The sequence below is a fragment of the Rissa tridactyla genome, chromosome 7, assembly GCF_028500815.1.
Source record: "Rissa tridactyla isolate bRisTri1 chromosome 7, bRisTri1.patW.cur.20221130, whole genome shotgun sequence".
NCBI lineage: Eukaryota > Metazoa > Chordata > Aves > Charadriiformes > Laridae > Rissa > Rissa tridactyla.
In genome coordinates, this window is record NC_071472.1 from 57,074,297 (window position 1) to 57,099,188 (window position 24,892).

Genomic DNA, 24,892 nt, shown 5'->3' on the forward strand with positions numbered 1-24,892 from the left:
AAACAGGCGGATATTTGCTCCCTGGCTGACTTTCGCCTTGCCAGACAAACGCAGGCTCCGGCTGCACAGGGATGACTCAGTACATTATCATCACAACGAGAATCCACACCAAGCCCAGCCATGTGTAAAAGCAAAGCGGGAGGACAGCAGCACTGACACCCCCACCCTACTTTTGGCCTTTAGCAGTTAAACTTCAACCACGTACACCACATTTTTTTGGTTTTGCTCTTAAGAGCACAACTAATGAACAGTGGAATAAAAACATCAGAATCATTTTGATCCAGTGCCCCTCTTTCAAAAGTGCGATAACCCTACATTGGCTTGTGATTTCACTAAGGGCTTGGACAGACAAGCCCAAAATTCAGGAGCTGGAACTAACATGCCAGACTTCACTCAGAAAAGTAACAGGGTGTACAGGCACATGACACCCACAAAATGAGGCTCACAAGAATTAACACGGAGGAGCTTAAGCTGCTTCCTGCTGCTTTGAGAACATCCCAGGTGCTTTTTTGGGGTCCAGGAGACCCTAAGACCAAAGCTCACCTCTGCTGTGTCTGGACATCCATGACCAAGGAGATGTAACCCTCAATGAGAGAAAAGGAGAAAAATCGAATATGTCCCGAGTCTTCGTTGCCCACCACTGAGTCTTTTACTCTGAAGAAAGGGAAGAGAACAGCATTAACTGTGGCTAGAAGAACATAGGAAGGCTTTTAAAGTAGATATAGCCAGTGAAACCAGAAATGTTCATACACTGACTTAGGGAGGTGACGCTGAGTCCCGTCACATTATACTGCTTTTTATTTTTTTTTGATTTTGCAAGGGCAAAAAATGCCAGTCCCCACAATGGACAAAACTCTCCCATCCCTGCCCCAGGGTCTTCTCACAGGAGGCTGTGGGCCAGGAGCTGCAGACACTGATGGGCAGCAGCACATCCTGCAGTCATATGTGGATACGTTGCACATTGATCACATTGCTGCTCTTAGCTCAAATCTGAAAAGGCTCAGCTTTCCAAAGCCAGCAGATATCTTTGGGCACCCTCATTCTCCTACTTGGCTTCCACCTGTCAGGAAAACCCTCCTGAGCCTGTGAAACCTCCCTGCCTAAGCGCAGAGCACCGCAGCAGCATAAGGCCACAGCAGATCCCTGGGCATCCTGGAGGAACAATGTGAATTTGTGCCTCCAGACGCCGGCAACACCTCCCCCAGGAGCCCGTCTCCCTGCTGGGACCTACCCATTGGAGTAAAACATGACATCCATTAGGAGTGTAGCAACAGTGGGAAGGGTATCTGGATCCAGGCTGGTGACACAGAACATATTACTCGGACTGGAAAGGGGATGAATGACAGGCCTCTGAACTGAAAGAGACACAAGCAGACACACACAACCATGAAGCCGTGTCTGCAGCAGGTTCATGTCCCACCAGACGCGTTATCCATGCACTGGCAGCGGGCGCAGAGAAAACTGACAGTGTTTGCAAGAAAGTTCCTCATTGCTGAAGCCCTGCTGGTTCTCCGACAGGGACTTGCTCTTGCGATGTTCTCCCTGGGGTACAGGGTGAGACCATCCCCAGTACCCTGCCCTGCACGGGGCACAGGTCAGCTCTCGGCTCGCAGGGGTTTTCAGGACATTGGGTGAGACAAGGGGCAAGCTAAAGCCCCACGTGAGACAAGGGGCAAGCTAAAGGAGGTGGCAATACAAACTGAGAAGTAGAAATAAATTCAGGCTTCCACCATTTAAAAGGCAGGGCTACGGAGGGCACTTCTCCAGCTGTGGTTGCTGGCAGTACACCTTCTCTTTTCTCTCCTTTGAGGGTCGATTTTGCCATAATATCTACAAAAATCAAAAAACATCTGACATGCAGCAGCTTGGCAAAATTGTTTGCAAGCAGTAGCTGAGAAACAGCCAGTATTTAGGCATCCACGCAACACAGCAAATGGCATACCTGTGCACAATCAATGTGCGTTTCACTGTGCCCTTCCTTCACGCTTTTTATATAAGGCTCAATTTCTTAAACAAGATGATTTATAGCTATTGGGTGACGAGGCTGAATGGCACTTCATAATAACTGATCTCTGCTTTGTTTGGTTATGGGCACAAAATTACGCACAGGTGTGTAGGTAAACATATGTATTTAAATAGCTCCTTCTCCTGATTGTGCCCTTTGCTTGATGCTGGTTCCTCTAGACTGGAAACATCCCAGTACTCTAGACCGGGAAACAACCCAGGGAAGGCCCTGGGTTGACAGTGGCCTTGATCCTGACAGGTACTGAAGTGTGAAAGTTGAAGCACACTGTTCTCTGTGCATCAGTCACTGCAAACTTAAGCAAGCTTTCACATAAGCCATCTTCCTTTGAAATGCTGAAACCTGGAAGTATGGGCTACAAACAACATTATTTTTGCAACTGAAATGAATTGTTGTAGGACCTTCTGTCCTACAAAAGGCGTGTTTTCCCTAAAGATGTGAAACTAGCATTAAAAGGCTCAAATTCAGCAAAGCTCATCAGCATTGCTCGGAAAGTTAAGCATCTACTCAAATCCTTGGTTGAACTGGGATAGACTCGGGCATGTATTAAGATGGTTTATTACTTTACAATAGGATAAACATTCACCAAAACGCTGAAGGAAGGCAGGAGGCAGACTTTCACCCCCACATGTCATGGAGACCAACTCCCCGGCAAGCTGAGCCCATGCTGGTCCTTACCCAGTTTTGGTTTGACAAATCCATTTGTTATCCCAAGGTCATCGGCAGCCACTGTCTCCCCGTTCACTACTCTGAGGATGGTGAACTCAGCAGCCAGCGTGTGCATCACGAAGGGCAGGTCTCGCTCACGTACCTGAAGTTGACAACAGGATGGTATGCACCAGAAGAGAGAATGCACTGCAGTGGAGGTCACGTACTCTCAGGGCACAGAAAAGTGGACACATCACTCCTGCTTCAGCCAGCAGGTGTGTAAGGATAATTGCCATCGGAATGCGTGTCTAGAGAAGCACATTTGGTGACACCACTGCAAATATCAGTAGGATTACGCACCACAGTGCTTTTAAGGCTGTGGAGACTTCTAAGAGAGAGAGGTTTCACCTCTTTTCCAGGAAACCTTCAAGAACTCAGCACTGCCTGTTGTTTAGCCTTGTTTCTCAATGAAATAAAGCTTTTGTGGCCGTGCCCTGTGTGCATGCTCATGCATGTGTTTGAGACAGAAAGACAGTTTGTCTGTCTATCCCCAAAACAACTTTGTAGCCTCTTGGCCATCACCAGCCAACCTGACAGCAGACACTATGTTCCTCTAACTCTCAGAACACTGATGTCTGAGAGACGGTGGGAAATGCTGCCAGTGCCTCCATTAAGGGAGAGACTGCAGTGCGGGCTCAGCACCCTCATTAGACACTGGATAACCTGTACCAACAAATGCCCCATCCCATGGGAAAAGCTCCTGAGATGTCAGAGAGCCTAACTACAAGCCACAGAGCTCTGGCGAAAGCAGACTTTGGTACTTCTGCTGCTCCTCAAACAACTTGTTCCCAGAAATGTCATTAAAACTGCCCAACTGAGCGTTCAGCTGTTGGCAGATGACCCCGCCTGGTCTTCTCATGTCCTCTTACCAGGATGAAGTCCGTCTGATAGGTGGAGAGCATGAACACTGAGATGTTTTGGTCAGCTAGGGGTGCTATTACTGACTTGGCAATTTTGGTCACTCCGATGGGCTGGGAGCCAGAGAAGCCACCTCCGCCAGACACCACGTTGAGGGCAAGCCATGTCGCATCGGCCACGCTCAAGTGTTCCGAGGAAGGGAGCTCTGCAAAGAGACAGAGGGGGAGGACAGAGGTTTGTTTTAGAGGCAGAGGAAGACAGCTCCACCAGCTGGTCCGTATGTGGTTAGCACAGACCTCAGTGCAACGAATGAGGTGAGCCCACTTATCCAGCCAACCTCCTGGGCTTCCCACACTGCTTCTCAGGTTGGTACCGTGCCGCTTTTTAGATATACCGACTGCATCAACTTCCACTGCAGGAGTCATACAGATTTTCAAGGACAACACAGGGAATGACATGAGCCTCAGCCATTTGCTTGGATGCTGGTGACCAGCACTGGTGACTTCCCCACATGGAAACAGCCTGAGGTCTTTGACTTAACTCAAATCTCCTCTATCGTACAATTTCTCTGAATACATAATTTAAGCTTTTCTGGGCTCTTTTGTTTCCTTTTTCCTACCCTAAATCCAAATTTTGTTCTCCTGGACTTGAGATGGAGGTTGACAGAGCAGCCTGGGCACTAGCGCAAGACTTGGGCGGTGCAGAGCAGGTACCCTATGGATCTGTGGGCTGCTGCCTCCAAATCTAAAGCAGAAGAGAAGAGGCACACAGGTCTGTGAGGGATGGATGGTGTAAGGTATACACTAGAGATTACAAGCTGATCACATGCTAAAATAATGGAAATCTTTTTAGGAATAACCCCAGTTCCATTCCATTTCTTCTAGTCTAATGTCATTAAGTAGTTAAAAATCTGCGGCTAAACCATTTAATACAAATTATTAACTGTTTTAAAGAAACCTTAATGTATTAACAGCCCGTAAAACCAGACATGGACTCTGGAATGAAGCTGTAAGCGTCTCCAAGACTCTCTGGACTTTGGATTTTGGTTTGGCAAATTATAGAAACAAACAGTTCAGATCCAGATCCAGACTTACAAATGCATAATCCCAGTTAAATCTACTTGGCATAAGGAACCTGACCTCGGATGCAGATCCAGCCAGCAAAGACGCAGCAGAGGTCCCAGCAGAAACCTACACACTTTGCTCAGAGGTTAGAAGCAGCCCAGCAATCCGAAAATATAAATCCCAGTACTGCTACTCTTGCAGTCAGTGCCCTGGCACCATAGGCAAGCCACTTCATGTCTCCGTACCCACGTGTCCTACCCTGTCCACCCACTCCTGGCTCCTCCATACAGTATATCCTTTTCTTCTCCTTCAGCGAGACCTTTGGGACCTGTTTCTGTACAGCTCCAGACACCATGTAATAAATTTGTAACCTCACACCCTCCGAGTCCCCAGGCACTGCTGCTGTGAGACGACAACAGTGCTGAAAACCCAAAATGAACTGAATAACAAATACTGCTCGTTTTGCTCTCCTCAATAACCTCAATTGTGTGTGGCATGAAAATAACCCTCAGCAAACACACTGCAAACAGTGGGGACACTGAGGGTTCTGCTGCTGCATTTTGATGTTTAGCTTCATAGGCCAATGTTTCTTTTTTACTGAATAATCAGAGCTTACATGGAATGAAAACTAGACACCAGGGAGAGGAGGTAAGTTTGTGCATTAATCAACAGCATGTTACCTCAGAGAGACCAGTGCAAGTTGCCTGCAGAAAATTATTGCAGCAAAATGTCATTTTCTAATCAGACAGCGCTCTGCATCATCACAAAAGCACCCCCAAAACAAAGCTTACTACATCAACTGGCACGGAGAAGCCAGGGCTCAAAACAACTCCTGCTGATCTAATAAGCAGCTGATGTCTTTTTTCCCTTTATTCCCACCTCTGCTCCTTGCCTGTGAAGTAAATAAGAAGAAGGGGAAAAAAAAAAGAAAAAGATGTGTTCCTTCTTTGGACATATATTTGCTCCCTGGCAGCACGGCGCAGGCAGGCGCAGGCGAGGCCACCTGCACGTCATCGGTATTTATGCTTCCAATTCCCGCATCCCAAAGCTGTTTTAAAGTAGCCAGGCAACTAAATCACAGAAAGGTCAAGTGACACCTTTCCTCTCTGCAAACCCATCCCCAGAAGCCTCGGGCAGCGGGGCTGCCCCAGTAACTGCGCAGGATGCAGGAGCAGCTCCGGGCGCCCCGGGCTCCTGCGCTCAGCCACGGCTCCCTCCCGCAGCCACACATGGGCCCAAGGCCGCTAATGACTCGTTAGCAGCAGCGAGAAGAGACCACAACTCATCTCCCTCTCTATAAACTGAGCAGATGATATTCCTGCCTCGTACAGGTGACGTGGGCCTGGCTGCAGTTCATTAAATACCAGCTGAAATACAATTTTGGGTCAGGGATGTGACGGAAGATGCCGTATTTCACGGTGGATGGAGGCATTATCACATTTCACTCCGGCAGCAGCGGTGCTGGAGGAGCAGCCCCAAGAAGACCTCGTCAACCTCTTCCTCAAGGGGCAGGAAGGCTGATTTGCTGGTTGCATTTGTAATTACTGGAAGTGTTGATCACGTTTGGTTTCACGTGTTTAACAGGCCCTGTGAAGTGTCACAGGGGCCACTGCATTTGCTTAAGTAACCTGCCTCTCATAATTCAATTAACTTTGCAAAAAATATATAGAAAGTGACTGAAATACCAATTTTGCATGCTGTTTCCACTAGGCAGCCAGATGGAAAAGTACAGCCCAAATTTTAATGAAACAAACCCAGGCCAGAAACAAACAAATTCAGCTAAATAGCATCAAATAAGCCACGTGGGAAGGTGCTTTGCCCAAGAAGCCGTTAAACGCAGTAAACCCAAGGAGAGCTGAAAACACCAGACGTTAACATTAACACAGACTCTGTGAGGCACAATAAGGTAATAAACAAAGAGCAAAATGAGGAATTGCCCACGTTGCAGCACCAACCCAGCAAACCCACCATCTCCACCACTTCCCCCCAGAAGAGCAGAGCTCCTGATGCTCCGCAGCTTCAGCACCGCACTGCCCTCCGTCCCTGCGCCACGAGATCAGTGCAGAAATCTCCCTGTTGGGCTCTCGAGATCCTCTTGCAACTGGTTTATCAATGCGCAGGTCCCAGAGATGAGGGGACACCTCATCTCTGACTGAGAAGGGCCTCTAGGAGGACAGGGACTTGGGCTTTGTTTATTAGAATCAGGGTCTTTGTTTTGAATTTGCATTGGGGTGAAGCCCCAATTTTTGTGGTTTTGCTGTGCAACGTTTGCAGACCTGCTGCCAGGAGCAGGCACCGCAGGCTCCGCAGCCATCATTTGCTGCCCATCACCACAACCATCACTGAGAAGCAGAGGAGGGTCACAGACTCCAGCTGTCATTTCCTCCATGGCAGCTGGCGTGGAAGCCCACCAACAAGATGTGATCATCCTGATAGCACGAGCACAGCCCTCATCTTGCGTATGATTTTGCCTGGCAGTGCAGCACTAGGTGCCAATTGCTGGTGGGCTCCAATAGCCCATGGTACTGCTCTCCATGGGCACAGCACTTTCTCTCACCCAAAATTCTCCCCACTGCATGAAATCTGGAGTGCCACCAAGCTGACAGACAGATGCTGTACGGAACACAGCTCATCCAAGGGAGACACAAAACAAATGCCAATCCCTGCTCAAGCCAAACCCCACAAACTTGTGTCAAATAAGGTTTAGGGCATGAGTTAAACGCCTTATTCACACCATGGGTGACTTAATAAGGCCGGAGGTCTGCCTGGAACCACACTGGCCCGTTTGGTAGGTACAGTTGAAGCAAAGCAGCCTCCATGGCACACGTCATCCTGGGATGCGAGGTGGTGAGTATCATATCGGCCATAATTGGCTCCTTAGTTCAAGTAATCAATACCATTTCCAGTGAGGACAACAAATGTTGGCCGAAACCCAAATAGGGATTGAACTGCTGCCGCCAGTGCGCTACAAAATGCTGTAAGCACTGCAAGCTGGTGCTCCACGCAGCACTCTTAAAATACCTTTGGGAGGATGCGGGTCAGATGATGAGCTTCCAGCTCATGGGTCTTTGCAAGCAGCCAAGGTGACCACAGAAAGCAGGGAAGGAAAATCTCCTGGTTTACAGCCCTGATGGAAGAGTCAGCCAGGTGGTGTGGGTCTGTGTAACGGTGGGAAAAGACCAACGCTTTCCTGCCTCCGTTTTCCACCCTGGGGACCCCTCAGCCTCATGTGTGGCTGGAGGCAAAGCACTCGGAGAGAGTCCTTCTGCTCCGGAGGAGCACTGGAAAATGTGCAAGATGCTCTGAGGAAGTGCTTCCCCGCCCCTCCCCCCCCACCCACCCCTTTCTATACCTAATTTAAAAGAGTTCTAATTTCTTATAAGAGGTTGCAGTTAAAGGGAGGATAACTATGAGCTGTCTTCTGTGGACCTCAGTCCAACTTAAGAGCAATCAGATACCCACTTGAGGACACCAATGAGCTTTCAAGCTAATACAGTGAATTCAAGTGAAACTGTAGGCATGTGACAGATTTATTGTAGTGCCTGGAGAGAAAAGAAGGCGCTCAGCTGGTCTGTTTCTTTGGTGTGGTATGTTGGATCATCTCCTGAGCACTTATCTTCACTCAGTACACAAACTTTTGTATTATAGCAGATACTCTGGGTGATGTGCTACTCCTTGATTTGTTCTGGTACTCTGGATGAACCAATTGCTCGTTAAAGGACTTCAATGCATCATTATAGGACTTATGCTTGCAGCCACAGCTAACTCCAAATGTTAAAAAATAATGAAATTAGAAAATACTGTAGATTTTTTGACCAGCCTTCTGGCTTTAGATCCCTTACACTGTACTTATTTCACCTTTTATAGCCTCCCTCTGCAAAAATGACAGCTAGAATCTTGCTTGAATTAAAAAGAGAGAGAAAAAGGCTCCTGCAGTAGCAGGACTCCAATGGTCAGGCATTAAAAATAAAAGCGCTGCCAACTGCAAAATTCATGATAAATTGTGAGAGCTGTCGCCAATGCCTCTATGTGGCAGCACAGTTTATGTACATATATTTTTAATAGGATTTTTATGTTTATTAAAGGGTTCTCTTCCCACTGCCCAGTGGAAGCTTTTCATTGCTCTGCAGTTTTAAAATCCCATCTTAAAATGCAGTGAGGGATTATCCAAAGCTCGAGCATCTTTCTGACTTCTCTGTCGGCTTTGTCAGGCAGCCACTGCGGAGGGGCTGGAGAGGCCACTGGCTGCTGCAGCTGGGGGCTGCCGAGAAGAGCGTGCAATGGCCAAAGCATCAACGGGCCCAAGGGGAGCTGGGATGCCCAAGGCAGGTTTCCAGCACCCACTATCATGGTTTCCCTGACATCTAATGAAGTGCGTGTGTTTGAACTGAATGTCTCTGCTCAGAAAACTTTTTAGGAATTTTTTATCCTTGGGGGCACCATGGAAACTGGCCACAGGAGCTCAAAATCCTGGGGGGAAGGAGAGTGGTACGAGGATAAACACCTGAGCCTCAACTCTTTTGCAAAATTAGGCTACGTAAACATTCCTTTAATGTCAGGAAATGGAGCACTCCGTTTCTCTCACTTTCAGAAAGCCGTGTGAAAGGGGACAAAGCAGGGTAAAGACATCATTTATCAGTTTCTATAGTGTGCTAAAATGCAGAAGGAGCTCTGAAGCCGGTCCAAAGCCCAGCTCTGTGTGTCCCAGTCCTCACTACTCTGGAAGCACGAGGGTTATTCCTGCAGGATGCTCCATTTCTCGCTTTGCTCTGCTGCAAGGACAAGCCAAAGCGATCCACCACTGTGCTCCTCCCCCGGGACCCCAGCAGGGCAGCGAAAACATCTTGTGGATGTTAGAATGTAAATCACAACCTTTCAGAGGATGCAAATACCCTTTCTTTTCGCCTCAAAACACTTCCGCTGCCAGCTTCACACTTAATAACTGGGATCAAATACTTTTGCTGCCGCACAAGTTCTAAACAAGCCCTGCAGGCAGTTTGCAGAGTGGAGCGAGATGGCTGCCAGGCAGAAAGTCCTTGGTGCGGGTTTGATTAGAGAGCCCCACACAGAGCACTCCCACACCAAGGGACTTATCTGAGCACAAGAGCCAGGCGAGACGAAAGGACAATGCTTGGCTTCATGTTGGGAAACATGATGATTAGGTCCAAAAAGTTAATGCTTTTGTGCACAAGAGAAGGAAGAAAATCCCACAGCTCTGATTCAGCCGAAATCATCTCACATGCCATCGAGCCTGAGCAGCTTGTGCAATTTTTTCCATTTATGCTAACGGTTTGGTCAGCAGCCACGCTCTTCAGAGGGCAATACTGGAGGTGATCACAGAATAGGACACGGAGCTGTTGGAGCGGGGCCAGAGGAGGCCCCGGAGCTGCTGGGAGGGCTGGAGCCCCTCTGCTGGGAGGACAGGCTGAGAGAGCTGGGGGGGTTCAGCCTGGAGAAGAGAAGGCTCCGGGGAGACCTTCCAGCCCCTTCCAGTCCCTAAAGGGGCTCCAGGAAAGCCGGGGAGGGACCCTGGAACAGGGAGTGTAATGATAGGATGAGGGATAATGGTTTCAAACTGAAAGAGGGTAGATTTAAATTGGATATTAGGAAGAAATTCTTTGGTGTGAGGGCGGTGAGCCCCTGGCCCAGGTTGCCCAGAGAAGCTGTGGCTGCCCCATCCCTGGAGGGGTTCAAGGCCAGGTTGGACAGGGCTTGGAGCAACCTGGTCTAGTGGGAGGTATCCCTGCCCAGGGCAGGGGGTGGCACTGGGTGGGCTTTAAGGTCCCTTCAACCCAAACCATTCCATTATTCTATGATAATTTGGGTTGGAAGGGACCTTTAAAGGCCATCTAGTCCAAACCCCTGCCATGAGCAGGGACATCTTCAACTCCATCAGGCTGCTCAGAGCCCCATCCAGCCTGACCTTGAATGTTTCCAGGGATGGGGCATTTAGCACCTCTCTGGGCAACCTGTGCCCGAGGCAGGCACAGAAGACAGCCTTGAGAGCACCAGTCGTGACATGAGGAATGCAATGCCCCCAGCATCACACCTCTGCACTCTGGCTCAGTCTCAGAGGTACAAGCCACCAGCGAGACATCTCATCCAGCAGCACATCAGGAATTTTTGAAGCGCTGGTAGCTCCAATGTTCACTAGATACCAAGTGCTACCAGCAAAGGGGATGGCAGGTTTCTCCAGGATCACAGCAGACCATCAAACTTCAATTTTTGTCTCTTTTATTGCTCTTCTTTGTGCATCCCAAATTTCCTCCTGATGGGATGCCCAGGCACCTCTGCAGGGCTGGATTCGCAACCAGGGAACCTCGCCATCTCTAACCGCCTGCTTCTGTGTTTTTGACATTTTCTCCTAACAGAGCATGCAAAACTCAGTTTTTTATTCCAAACTCCCTCAACAGGGAAGCTGTGAAACCTGTCATCTCATTTTCCTATTTAGGTATTATCCCACTCACAAAACTGTCAAAAGAACATTGTTAGGTTCATAAACTCAAACACTCTGCAGTGAGGAAATGACAGCTTGACATTTTATATATTTAACCTCAATGAAATTGTGCCTCAGTTTCCTACCTATCAAGTGGGTAGAAAACCCCCTATTTCTTCTAAATCTTGCTCTCAAAAAACAGCTGACCTGTATAGCTGAGGTTTATATACATCTCACAACGGAAGCATTTCAGTTAATGCAAAAATCAGCACTAGGAAGACAAGCGGCCAAAGAGGGAGTGCGGCAAAGATTTAAGTGTCTGAAAACAGGGTGAGAATGGAAGGAACTGGGAAGTTTCACTCTGGCCTCTTTGAGCATCTTTCCTTCCCCACTGAGGGAGGAAGCTGTTGGGATATTCTAGGGATATTAAGGTAGGTCTGAAAGGCAAAGGTCTCTTGCTTTCCACTATCGAGACCATAGAAGACGGACAAACAAATAGACAGAGGGAAAGGAAGAAAAAGAAGAAGGAAGCAAAGAAGAATGCACTCTATGGAAAAACAAGCACACAGATCCTGTTAAAGTCTCCCTCCCTGAGCTCCGGGCAGCCGGCAGCACCCAGTACGGACCAGCTCTTCCCAAATCCACAACTCCTAAGAGTGCTCCCAAAGCAATGCAGCCATCTTCCCTCATTTCTCACATCAAATTTATCTTATACTGGTCCTTGACTGCTGTTACAGATTTTCTTTCAATTACAGAGTAACTAAATCTAAAGGCTATTTATGGGTTTACATTAGAATGGGCGAACATACTCAGTGTAATTTTGTCATGTTTTCCTGACAATTCCATTCAAGCTCTATCCAGTGTAATAATCAGTTTGAATTTCAAACTATTCACGTGAATAGGACAAATTACATACATAGGGAATTACACGCAGTGACCCCAGGTCCCATGCCATCTGACAGAAACTACTGTTATTACTCACAAGCAAGGGAGTTCCCCAAGCCCTGTACTGGAGAGAAATTATAAACACATTCATCCCACCTTTATTTTATAAAAATTGAGAGACTCAAAAACCTGCTTCCAAGAGGACTGAGGTCACGCGGGGCATTTCTTCAGGCCCCACTGTCAAAGAGTGAGAAATAGTTCCTAACCAGAGACAGCAAGTGATTTGATGCTGAGTATTTCCAGCCACCTTGGGAGGTACTGGAGAGAAACTGTGTCAGCTCAGCCAGACCCACCAAAGTTTCACTGTCCCCATAACAATTTGCAGGGGCATGTGAGTATTTTCAAAACAGCTGGAAACTTTTTACGTTAAGTACCTACTTTTTCTCACCAGCCCCATCCGCTCTCCCGTACAACAGAACCGTTTCTGCAGGCGCTACAGTCAAGCAGCTTCTAGCAAGGCCTTTATGAAAAGTCCATAGGGGAGGGAGGGTACAGCTCTGGGCACCTTCTCCACTGCTACGTATCTGCCCATGTACCTGCACAAAGTAGGAAAGCCTTTCTGACAGCGTTGGAGATGCCACACTCAAAGATGGAGTAGTCAGTGTACTTTTACCATTTACAGGACAGTTAGAAAAGACATCCCAGGCACAAGGTCCGTGTGCTGGCAGGATGGAGGAGGACAGCTTGTTCCTGCATCTCTTTGCCTATCCAGGAAGACATGCATCCCTTTCTCAGCAGATGCCAAAGGGATCCTCTCCTCTGCTGACACGGACACAGCCTATGTGGATTTTGAGGAATGAGCTGAGGCAGATGCCGAGGGGTGGCACCTTCCTGGAAAGTTTACTAGCTAGTCTGTTAAAAGCAGCAGACGTGGCAATGTATTTATACTAGTTCCAGAGCTTGGGAAGGAGTACGTGCTAATTAAAATTATTCTTTCTGCTCAGCACGTCCTCAACTGCATTTGTACGGAGCAGAGATGACGCCATGTGGCTGACTGATCTATTTACACCTCTGGAGTCCCCTGCTCATCCCAATGCCTGTTTCCCAATTAAGGGTGCAGACAGAAATTTGGGCTAGTTCCAGCAATCAGATATGCCTGGCACACTACTGGGACTGAAGAGACAAACCAGTGACTTTTACTCAACAGAAGCTGTTCAGGATCTCTCTACTGCCTGAAAACAGGCAAGTAGAGGAACCTGAAAAGTTCATTCCCAGGGAAGAGTTAAAATAAAGTGAATGCTGCTGCTGGAGCCTGCTGTGAATGCAAAAAAGCCCGCAAAAGCCAGGTTAAAACTGCCTGCTGCTTTTTCTGACTTTAAGAACCAAGAAACACGCTGCGTTCAGCAATGCACGCGTTCCTGTGCATCCCGTGGCTCTCTGGCCTGGGCACGTTACACATTCCTGGAAGCACCAGGGCGGACAGCCCACGATGCACAGGCACCTGAGCACCCACCAGGTCTGACCCACACTGCTGCTTAATTCAGGCTTGGCCAGAACCCGAGCGCTCCAGAGCCCGGCAATGCTCACACCAGCTCCGCACGGCCCCAGCCAGCTGCTAGCCTGTTTCCCCCCATCATAACGAAAATACCATTGTATTTGCAAAGAAACCTCCTGCACCCGTTAAAAGAGAAGGCATGGCTGAGAGCTTGTAAATGATGTAATTCAAAGATAATCACGGCACTGCAGATAGGGAACGGAAAGCTTCTAGAAGATGTGCCTTTGCTGAGGACATCGGCACTGCGAGGCTTTTGCTGGGTCCCCAGCTGGTCCTGGTCACTGAAACACCAGCGGCTGCGAGAGTGATTTTAACACTTTGCTCTTTTTTTGCTCTTTTCTTGCAGGGACGGGGCTGGGTCCCTGTCAGCACGGGCTGCATTTCTGCCACGTGCTCAGCATGTAGATCTAGAGAGCAGGGCCAGAATACAACAGCAGCTGACCGCCGAGGCGGTGAAGAGAAAGTGCAGCAAAGTTCTCCCCCTGCACTCTGCCTTGCTGGCTTTGACCTAAACGATCTAGATGTTGACAGATGCCCTTCCAAGTAGGAGATGTGGGTCCCTTCCCTCCTTCCCTCCCTGCAGACCCTGGTCCTGTGGACCTAGTCCTAGTTACAGCAGGAGCTGGCATCGTCCAGTAAAACACAGCTTGCTTGTAGAACCGCGCTCCTGGATTTGATGACTATCCAAAACAGCAAGCAAATATTTGCACAAGTTCACGGAAGCTTGTTATGGAAGAAAGAAGCAATGATATTTAAAAGACAAATACAGTATGCTGCAGGTAGGAAGATTTTTGTAATTGAAAATAGCGCTGAGGTGCTGGGGAGCCTACATAACACTAACTTCCATCAATATTCAGAAAAAGAAGTGAAATATGTTTCTTCTTATTCCCACTGTGTATTTCTCTTTTAAATATGGGGAAATTGGAGTATATATCGACTGTACGTTGGAAAACATGAAACTGATTGCTGATTTCCCCTAGCATTTTAGTACTGGTTTTTCCTGGAGCAGCTAGTTCTCAAGTTGAACACTCTTCTGGTTGCAGCAACAGCATCTCTCTTTCTTCCAGACTTTTTTATACTCCTTGCCCAGCTGGCTGCTGGCTTTGGAGCAAGTAGAGCTGCAGGTTGTTTCACAGGTGCCCCATCCCTGCCAGAGACAGACCACACGCAGGGATGATGGGGCAGTGGCAAGGGTTGTAGCGCTGCAGATGGATGCTGTGAGTCCCTCCCAGTGCTCTGGCCCCAGCAGCCATGGCTTACTTGCGTTCTCTGCCACTAGCTTGTGAGGTGACCTTGGGTGCATCACATCCTCTCCCTTACCTGTGTCTCCCTTCCACATTAGTGGTTGCTAAACTCCTTTTCTCTTGCAATACGTATGTGAAACACTGGCAGCACAGAGCATTGTGGTTCTTGGGTGTTACAGTAACAGCACCAAATATAAGCTCAGGAAATGCGACTTGGCCATCTGTCCCGGTGCACTTAAAGATGCAGCTCCCCTTTATTTGCCTGCTATTTTCATTTCATGCAGTTTTCCCAAAGCCACCTGTGTCCACAGCACTGTGGCAGTCAGAGCCATCCCCAGCAGTGCCTGTGCCACTAAGGTGAGGGGTCTCCATGCCTCCTCTTTCCCTCTGAAGTAGGAAAACCAGCAACAGCTGCAGAAATCCAAGCAGTTGCTTTTTATTCCCTCCATTAGGCTCCAACCTACAAACCAAACAAGCGACTCCTTTGGTCTGCATCTGGAGAGCAGCTGGATCCCCTTACATTAATGAACGGCCAGGATTTCCCAGCGGGAGAAGAATGTGTTTGCAATGCAGGTTCCCTTTGCAGGAGGGAGATCTTCAGCCATGTGAAGCACAACATATTTCCTTGAAAATCAGCAAATATTCCTCCCGATCTCAGCTTCCCCATCTTCAAGCACAAACTTACCATCCCCGTGTCGACCCCACAGAGAGCTGAACTCGACAACTTCTAAGTGCTGCACTGCAGCCTTCCAGTCGCTGCGGGCAGAAGCCAGAAACACTACCTGGAGTCTCTGCTTCTCCCACACTAACCACACACCCGAGCAGCGACAGGTTCTGCTATGCATCTTCCAGACCTGCTGCAGCCCGAGCTGCTTCACCAGAGGCACCCAGCACAGATCTCTGAAGAGCCACGTGAGCTCACGTGCCCATCCCTCTCCCCTGGCTCGGTATTTAGTATCTGATGAGTGTACGCACTAGGCTTTGCAGGGATGTTGCTGCTATGATCATTTTTCCCTGGTCTCGTGGGAGCCCCCAGACTGACTGCGGTCCTTCACCTGTGCCTGAAATGAAGGTTGTGGCAAGAAGAAAGGCTCAGTGACGCTGCGCATCACTGTTCCTGGAAGTGCTGCTGCCACGGTGAGAGTCTTGTGTGCATCCTGGGTCCTGTCCAGAGCCACAGACATGGCTACGGCAGCAAAATGAATGAGAAAGGCTGTTTTTAACATTAGAGTGGGCCTCTGATGTACAGCCCTAGAGTGGGGCTCTGCGGGGCAAGTACCTTTACATGAAAATGTCAAGCATTCCAACTTTAAAGTTGTTTTTCTAAATGTTTTTCTAAATCCCCTTGTTCCAATTAAAAGATGTGGAGGAGAAGACAACTTTCTTGGAGTTGTTCTGGATACACACTGCTGAGTCAGACCAGAGGCAGTTTCAATAGTGTCCAATGACAGACGATCACACAGGTCCAGTTTTTGGGCGTTCCCATCTCACTCTGAGACAACAGAATGGATCCAAAGCATCACCCAAACAATTACATCAGTTTAAAAGGGACTTTTAGGGCAGTGCAGACATATCTGCATGTCTGTGGGTAAACCAGAGAGAAACCTGGGAGTGCTAACTACTCAACCCATCATTGCAAGGATGATACCTGTTTGCTGCTTGTCATCTGAGCCCATCATCATAAAAACCGAGGACTGTTCCCGGCTGCCAGCCACGCAGGCCAGCTGAGCTCTGCTCTGTCCCCATCTCCTGCCAGTACCAGGCACGCAAGTGACACGGGATGCTTCTGGGAAAAGGATTCACAGCAGCTCCGTTTCCAGTTTGTGAGACGTTCCTTCCTTCCTGCCTCCCCTTTCCTACTTTATCTGTGAACTCGTGGATAGATAGAGGGGATATCTCAGTACTCTGTTCGAACTGGGAAAAACTTTCCTTGGCTGGGAGGTGCTGAACTATTCCAGAGATGTCATCAATCTTCACCATTTCTGGAAAGCCAAGTACGCAGGTGTGAGGGCTGCTCACACTCACTCAGGCAGAAGCTTTTGAAACAGCAGCACAAGAAATGTTACCTTTCCTACAGATGAAGTCCTTAAAGATATGGCTTAGTGTGCACACACCAGCATCCCTGCAAGGGCACAGTGCGAGACATGGCAGAGAGCTAACCTCCCCTCCTGCCAAAGCAATGGATCTGCCAGAGGGACGGGATTTACCAGCCAGCCCGGGACTGCAAACGGTGCAAACATCTCCCCCCCTCCTACCCGCTTTCATGCACGCCTTAGAGTTGTCCTCCACCCATCACCCAGCCCGGCTGCAGCATTTCGTAAAAAGGGGTCTGAGGCACTGGCACCGCCTCTGACCCTGTAAAGAAGGGGCTACTTTTCTGCAGGGAGATAGGTGTTAGGTTGTATTTCACTTTTCAAAACCTGCTTATGATTCGTGGATAGACAACCGCTACTCATTTCTGCTGATACACTCACACCACCTGGAGACAAGGCTGCTCCCAGAAACGGGATGCAAAGCTCATCCTGCGCTTCATTCCCCGTGGCTGCTGTCCTGGAGGAGCCCCCGTCACCCTGCGGCTGCCCCACCAGCCTTGCCTCTGTCCTGGTTTGCAAAACAACCCCTGATTCTATTTCAGAGGTACGAGAGCAAGTCCTCCAGGTAAACCGAACCTGCGCATGCAAGCTGGGGAGAGAAATGAATGCAGATGAGTTTATTTTTGCATAGCCTCCTACTACCAGAGCGCGGGGAGTTGCTAACATTACATCATCTGAACACCCCCGCCCCTCCACCCATCCAGCCCTGCAAAGGCACAAGCTTCTGCTGACGGCTGCTGGAAGCAATAGCCAGAGGAAAATTAACTCTTCGCTGCGCAGGACACGTGCTGCACTCTCCAGTGGCCAGTGGTTACCCAGCGCTGGGGTTTTTTGTGGTTAGCTGTTACAGAAAGGGATGTCTGAATCCTCAGAGATGAGCAACCCCAGCAACCTCTCCCTCCAAGTATTTATCTCATAGAACATGTATTTATCTAACAGGACAAAGAGTCTGAGTTGCTCCCAGTCTGTCCCAAACGTAGGACTAAAGAGCATAGAATCATAGAATCATAGGGTTGGAAGGGACCTTCCAGATGGGCAAGAGAAGCCACCTGATACCTCAAGAAAAAGACAAACAGTTTTGATAAAGGGACATGACTGAGAAGGACTTTCAATTCCCACCCCCAGACTTCAATCACACAAGAAATGGGTATTGTTAGTGTCAATTTTCCTCAAGACCCACATGGCCTGACGGAGCAGCCGCCGACAGAGACACAGGCACAGGCATCTTGTCAAGAGCAACACAAAAGCTTTTCTTTGCAGGAAATTAAAAACAAGGAAACAAACACCAGCACTTGCGTAAGCCCCAGACTGGCTCAGACAGAAAATTACCTCGAGACTGTTTGTGTTCCAGATCAATGGATCAGCTGTGGCGCGGGGCAATTAGCACCTTGAAATTATTCAGCAAGCAGAGGGGTGGGAATTTGAGGGGAGGGCAGTGAGGGAAGGGTGAAAGTGAGTAGGAATAACAATAGATCTTTCTGGATATAAAAGTCAATGCTTGGCTCAGGCTGAGCCCAAGCTACAATAGGAACGTGGCTGGTGGATGTTTTTGCAACCAGCAGAAGGGCGACGGGAAGGGGCTGGGGGGGCTGCTCATGCTGCATCCTGGGAATGGGTATGCAATACGGGCATGAAAAGCAGAGACAATTTGTTCAGGCTGGGACTAAAGATACCTGCCCAGTTATACCACAAGCCTATTTTCTGCTGTACCCAGCACTCTGAGCAAGGCAAAACTGCTCTGTGAACAGATCCTAGCCGTGCTAGGTATGATGTACACGGGCGAATTGGCCACAAGGCAAACACTTCCAGCAGGTACCAGCTTGGTTAGGGCTCTGCCCAGTTCTGTGATGGAACCAGTTCCCTTCAGAGGAGCGAGCATCCTCGCAGGGGATGGGTGGCCCCCCACAACCATGCTCTTCGGCAGCACACACCCCAAAACCCTTAGTTGTTCTGCGTGTTATGAAGATATTGGCCTGATTATTCCTGCCACTGTTAGGAACAGGAAAATATTATTATTTCTTACGTGCTGACATAACACTCACATATACGTAACATGCTTTACTGTTGCTATCAGAGGAAGAAGAGGAGGGAGGGAAGAAGGGGGCTCCAGCATAACCTCTTTCATGGCCCATCTTTAAACAAATTGAACCTCCAAATTCACCCAGGAGAAATAAGACGTTTGTTCAGATGGGCCTTGATCCCCAACCTGCCAGGACCAAGAGGAATCGCTCCCTCTCCCCGTGACCCGGGGAAGCGCATGTGGCCTTTGCTGTGTGTGGGTCATGGGGGCTTTCTCCACCACTCCTGAACACCAACCCGCAAAAAAGCCAGATACCAAAGACACAACAAGCATTAAAGCAACTACATGAGAAAGTCTTGCTCCTTTTCTAACTCCATGCTTCTATTACCAATCTAGGACGAAAAGAAAACCACCTCTGTCCAAACAGTCTTCTATTATCACAAATGTGTTTGCATCTAATCTGAGCATGGGGAGGCCAAGGCAAGCCAAGTGCAAAACTCTTGCAGGCACTGATACTCTTAACACTTTGAAATCATGCTAATCTGATAAGGCATTAAGGGAATTATGCAAGTAAACAAAGCCGGGCCCCGATAAGGAGTACTAGAGATAGGGCACACCACATATTTAGCGCTCGGAGCGAGGGAGGCAGCAATGGCTATGACAGTTCCCCGCAGCCCCGTGCAGGAGAAGCGGCAGCCTGCCCCAACCACTGATGGCTGCAGCCCATGACAAGGAAAATTAAACAGCAGGACGCGAGCGCTGCTGATCACAGCTAGATTTTCCTGAGCATTAACATTTGATCACAGCACTTCCTTTGCCAGGATGTAGAGGGATGCAGGAGGAGGGCAGGCTAGAGACCAGGAATAAAAACGCCCAGGATATAAGGGTTAGCTGCAAATGAAGCAAACAGGAGGCAGCAGGGTTTTTTGTCTTTGCCTCTACATGCTTGGTTGGTGTTTGGCAAAACCCAAGCCTCTCTCTGCATTCCAGGTTGCTGGTCACACTTCAGCTTCATGCTTTGTGAAAATGATGCAAGGAAGGCTGCAAACTGCCACCCGTCCTTCCACCGTGCTTTGCTGGGAACTCGCCTCCCATCTCCTCGCAGTGTCCTCCAGAAAAACAAGCCTCACAGTTGGAAGAAAGCTGATCTAAGGCCCAACTCCTAAATCAACTTTCTAATTTAGAGTCAATTTCTCAAAGGCCTCTCCCCACCACGGGACACGCGGAGCCTGACTTTGCGCAAGCGGTGCGCTCAGCCTGGCGGGGCTGGTGCTGCTCTGGGACTCAGCACCTCGGAAATACCAGGCTGCAAATCAAACCCCCAAAGCAGACCCCCCCCGGAGCAGCAGACATTTCCCATGAAGTTTTGTTGCAACTTTCTTCATCTCGCTTTCCTTATTTACATAATGGAGATACCAACTCTGTCACTTCAGGAATGCTGATGAGTGATTAATAGCTGCAAAGCATTTGGAAAGTAAAATGGTCTGGGTAATTATTACCCTGAGCGACAAAGAGCAAGACAGTTCAAGAGTACACGCTGATAGATTACAACATCATGCTACAAGGGAGCGCCCAAAATCTCCCAGTAATTCCCGCTCAAGGGACCAGGTCCAATGCTCAGGTTGCTCAGAGAAGCTGTGGCTGCCCCATCCGTGGAGGGGTTCAAGGCCAGGTTGGACGGGGCTTGGAGCAACCTGGGCTGGTGGGAGGTGTCCCTGCCCAGGGCAGGGGGTGGAACGAGATGAGCTTTAAAGTCCCCTCCAACCTAAACCATTCTACGATTCTGTATGTTGCGAGAGAAGCTATAGCATTTTCAACCCTTCTTCAGCATTTGATTTATTCAGCATTTCAGTTCTCTTTAATACCTTTATCAATGATCTGGATGAGGGGACTGAGCGCAACCTCAGTAAGTTTGCAGACAACACCAAGTTGGGCGGGAGTGTCGACCTGCTGGAGGGTAGAAAGGCGTTGCAGAGGGATCTGGACAGGCTGGATGGATGGGCCAAGGCCAGCAGTACGAGGTTCCCCAAGGCCAAGTACCAGGTCCTGCACTTGGGTCACACTAACCTCCTGCAGCACTACAGGCCGGGGGCAGAGCAGCTGGGGAGCTCCCTGGTGGAAAAGGACCCGGGGGTGTTAGTCGACAGCCGGCTGAACACGAGCCAGCAGTGTGCCCAGGTGGCCAAGGCGGCCAACAGCATCCCGGCCTGTGTCAGGAGCAGTGTGGCCAGCAGGACCGGGGCAGTGATGGTCCCCTGTACTGGGCACTGGTGAGGCCCCACCTCGAGGACTGTGTCCAGTTTTGGGCCCCTCACAATAAGAAAGACACTGCGGGGCTGGAGCGTGTCCAGAGAAGGGCAACGGAGCTGGTGAGGGGCCTGGAGCTCAAGTCTGGTGAGGAGCGGCTGAGGGCGCTGGGGGTGTTCAGCCTGGAGGAGGCTGAGGGGAGACCTTCTCGCTCTCTACAGCTCCCTGAAAGGAGGGGGCAGCCGGGGGGGGTCGGTCTCTTCTCCCAGGGAACAGGCCATGGGACAAGGGGAAACAGCCTCAAGTTGCGACAGGGGAGGTTTAGGATGGATATTAGCAGAAATTTCTTCACAGAAAGGGTTATCAAGCCTTGGAACAGGGTGCCCAGGGCAGTGATGGAGTCGCCATCCCTGGAGGGATTTAAAAGATGGGTAGATATAGCGCTTCGAGATGTGGTTTAGTGATGGTTTTTGTCAGAGTTAGGCTGATGATTGGACTAGATGATCTGAATGGTCCCTTCCAATCCAATTCTATGATTCCATTATTATTATGGTAATTGCCAGTGGGGAAAAAAAAAAGACAGACATTAATGGGTGAGGAGAAGGGGAAGACGGGCTTCAGGAGGGGCTCACACTGAGGGGATGAGGCAGGAATAGCTGCTCTCCTGCCACTCCTTTCCTTGGCATCTGCTGTTTGGAGTGCAAAGCCATGGGAGTAATGCACGGGAGGAAGCCTGATCCCCTTGATGTGCAATATGGGACCTTTCCCTGGAGCAGGAAAGGGTGAGCAGGGACACAATACCTCTCCCATTTCCCACTCACCTACTTGCACAATAATTGCAGGAATCTGAGATCCTTGAGAGCTTTTCCTCTGCCTCCAGCAAATTTGGTTGAAACCAGCCAAGCAGAGAGAGTCGTTCTCTGCATATGTGCAAATCTCACTTTCTTACAGAGAACGTTGGTGTTCCTGAGACAGTCAGGCTTTTGGGTAATCCAGCGCTAACTGCCACCAAAACGGCAGCATTAGTAGTAATTAAAAATGAGATGCTTTCCACACCAGGCTGTATATTTTGGAGGCAGACAGTTCACCCAAACAGGATTACGATAGCTCGAGATTTCACTTCTTTATTTCCACTCCCTTAACCACGAGATCAATGCAGCCAGCCTCGGAAGAAATAGGCACAAAATTCACTTACGCTGAGATGGGTCTGAAGCTAAAATGTATTTTTCCTCTATTTCTCTATAACATTCAAGACAAATACAGAACAGGACTGACACTGGAAAGCAAATAGCATTTAGTCACCCACACAGACCTCTAACAAGCACTTTACTGCATAAGTGAAAATCCCCTGCAAAAGCTCTTTGGTTCAGAGAAAGGAAACCTTTAGGAGAGTGGTAGAACTCCCTGACCACTCATTTGTGGGAAATTAGAGGTAAAGACAAAACATACGAGGGAAACCAGAATGGTTTAAGTGGGAAACCTCCAAACGGAGGAAGCAGTTGGGCTGAGGTGGCCTGCTAGCACGTAAACATAGAATGTGCTTATGTCCATCTATATATGTGCTCTTATATATAACACGTAAGTACAGCTTCTGCACACATAGCAACGCTCTCCCCTCCTGACCAGCCCCATTTTCAGTATCAGGCTTGTAGGACAGGCAATTTGTCTTCAGGCCACACAGGTGAGCTGGCATCAGGAGCATTTGTCCCCTTTTTGACCCCAGCGTGTTGGTTCATTCTATTTATATATTTTTGATCTGTAACCCACGACAGAGGTTTCTGGCACTGTTGCTGGAAGATCAGGGAAGGACCACAGAAGAGCAAGTCCCAGGCACGGAGCCCTTGCAGAGCATGATTTGTCAGCTGCCTCCATCAGGAATTTGCTGTGTTTTGAATTCAAAGAATCTCTTTCAAAACCAAAAACCTCACTCAGGCCTCTACGCCAAGATGGTAAGCTGGAAGCCCAGAGCTGGTGGGATAGCATAGGGAGCATCCCATGTTCAGAAAGGGTGGCCAACCTCACAGAGACACTCGGTCACAAGACCTGTGAGAAGGTCCTGGGGAGAGGGAAGGAATGGACAAGAGGATGGAAGATGGAGAAGGCAGGAAAAAAAACCCCATGCTGTTGGGCAGCTGGTTTATCTGCATTGCCTAGGAGAGGAGAAGCAGCCTGCAGAGCTGAGAACCATTCCCTGGATTTCCTTCTCCCTCCAAAGACTATAAAAGACATCTTGTAAACTTATACTCTACTTCCATTAGGTGCCAGTGAACATCCCCTAATGATTTCTGGCACTGTCTTGTTGAAGCATTTGATAAGAGAGTCCAGGACACGTGCCAGAGAGGACAGGAGGTTCAGCCAGGAGGACAACTTTGGTGAAACAGTCAGGTGAGGCTGAGGAACAGGAGATGATTACATGAGAAAGAACCATGCCTATCAACAGTGTGTGGAAAAACGTGCCAGGATGAGACTACCAAATGCACATGTTCTCTTTGTGAATTCCCAAGCAAACTCAGGCGTATACATGTTAGATGTCTTAGGAGAAGACATTGGGGTGGGGGGGAGAACTATAGGGCTGAGTTTTCAAATGACAGAAGAGTACAAATCTTGAACGGATGACACCTAAGAGTTTCCAGCAGTCCTATTTCTAAACCCCTAATTCCCACACGTCTGAAGAAGGTCTAGAAAGGAAGGTGAATACAGGGGACAGGACCTTCCCCTTGCAGAAGGCAGGCATATATTTAAAGAAGCAACAGCAGAGAAGAGTTGGGTTGTATATTACCTGCTGGAGACAAACCACAGCAGCCTGGTTTTCGGTGCTCAGGTTTAAAAAAAAAAAAATCCCCCAAACTTGACAGTTCATGCCCATTGATCTCAGAAGACAGTACCAAGGGATTTTATCATTACAAACACTTCATCATAGGATCGCCCCTCCTGCAGCTTCACGCCCCACAGTGGGGACAATTTTTCCTGGGAAGGAACAATCACCCACGGGATTAGAGCATTCCATGGACTAAGCACACACTTCCCATTGCCTCCCCACCTTCTCAAAACACACTATTTATTGAACAGGCACAAGACACAAGAAATACATACGATGGTGATTTTCCCTAGGTGGATAATAGCATCTTCTCTCCTCTGGAGGCCCACCTCTGGGCTGTGTTGCACACCAGCACCCAGGCGCTCCCCTGGCTGTGGCGGGTGCATCGTCACCGTTCACCCACTCACGTTCTGGCACGTGAATTTTCTGTTTAATAAACTTTCCTGCAGTTTGTGTTTCTCGGTAACCCTGCAGTAGTAGTCATGGTGACGAAACTGGGGTCCTTGGCAACACACCAATGATGCTGCAAATCTACGATGACTAATCCTAAAAGCCTAATTTGTAGAACTCATTTAAATGCTTAAAGATATGCAGGTCACCACAGGGGTCGATTTAATGGCTATGGCATATCTGGTGGTGAAGCAGTTGTTACAGAAGGAGCAGCCAGGGCATCTTCTGGTCATGAAATTAAGTGGATTTTTAATGCAAGATGTAGACTAAAGAGATTAAAAGGAAAGCACAATTGAACATAGGCACAATAACAAACCCAGCTGATTTCCAGTCAAAGAGCTGGTCAAAGCTTCCAGATGAAACTCTGTTTTAAATAACAATTCCACACAACAATATCGCTGATACAGTATTGCCTGGTTTATTTGTGCCTATTCAGAACGTAATGAATGCTCTTCTCAACACATCTTGCCCATGAGCGTGCAAAACCATGG

General features: G+C 48.8%; 1 protein-coding gene across 1 annotated transcript in view; it reads right to left on the reverse strand.

The window, feature by feature from the left end:
- The window catches only part of CASTOR2 (cytosolic arginine sensor for mTORC1 subunit 2), a 138,738-nt gene that overhangs the window by 19,264 nt on the left and 94,582 nt on the right, over positions 1 to 24,892 (reverse strand). Inside the window, exons 3-6 of the mRNA XM_054207660.1 lie at positions 3,601 to 3,794; positions 2,702 to 2,834; positions 1,232 to 1,355; positions 544 to 654 (exon numbers count right to left, since the gene is read on the reverse strand). Coding sequence (XP_054063635.1) covers positions 544 to 654; positions 1,232 to 1,355; positions 2,702 to 2,834; positions 3,601 to 3,794 — 562 coding nt within the window. The remainder of the gene's footprint in view (positions 1 to 543; positions 655 to 1,231; positions 1,356 to 2,701; positions 2,835 to 3,600; positions 3,795 to 24,892) is intronic.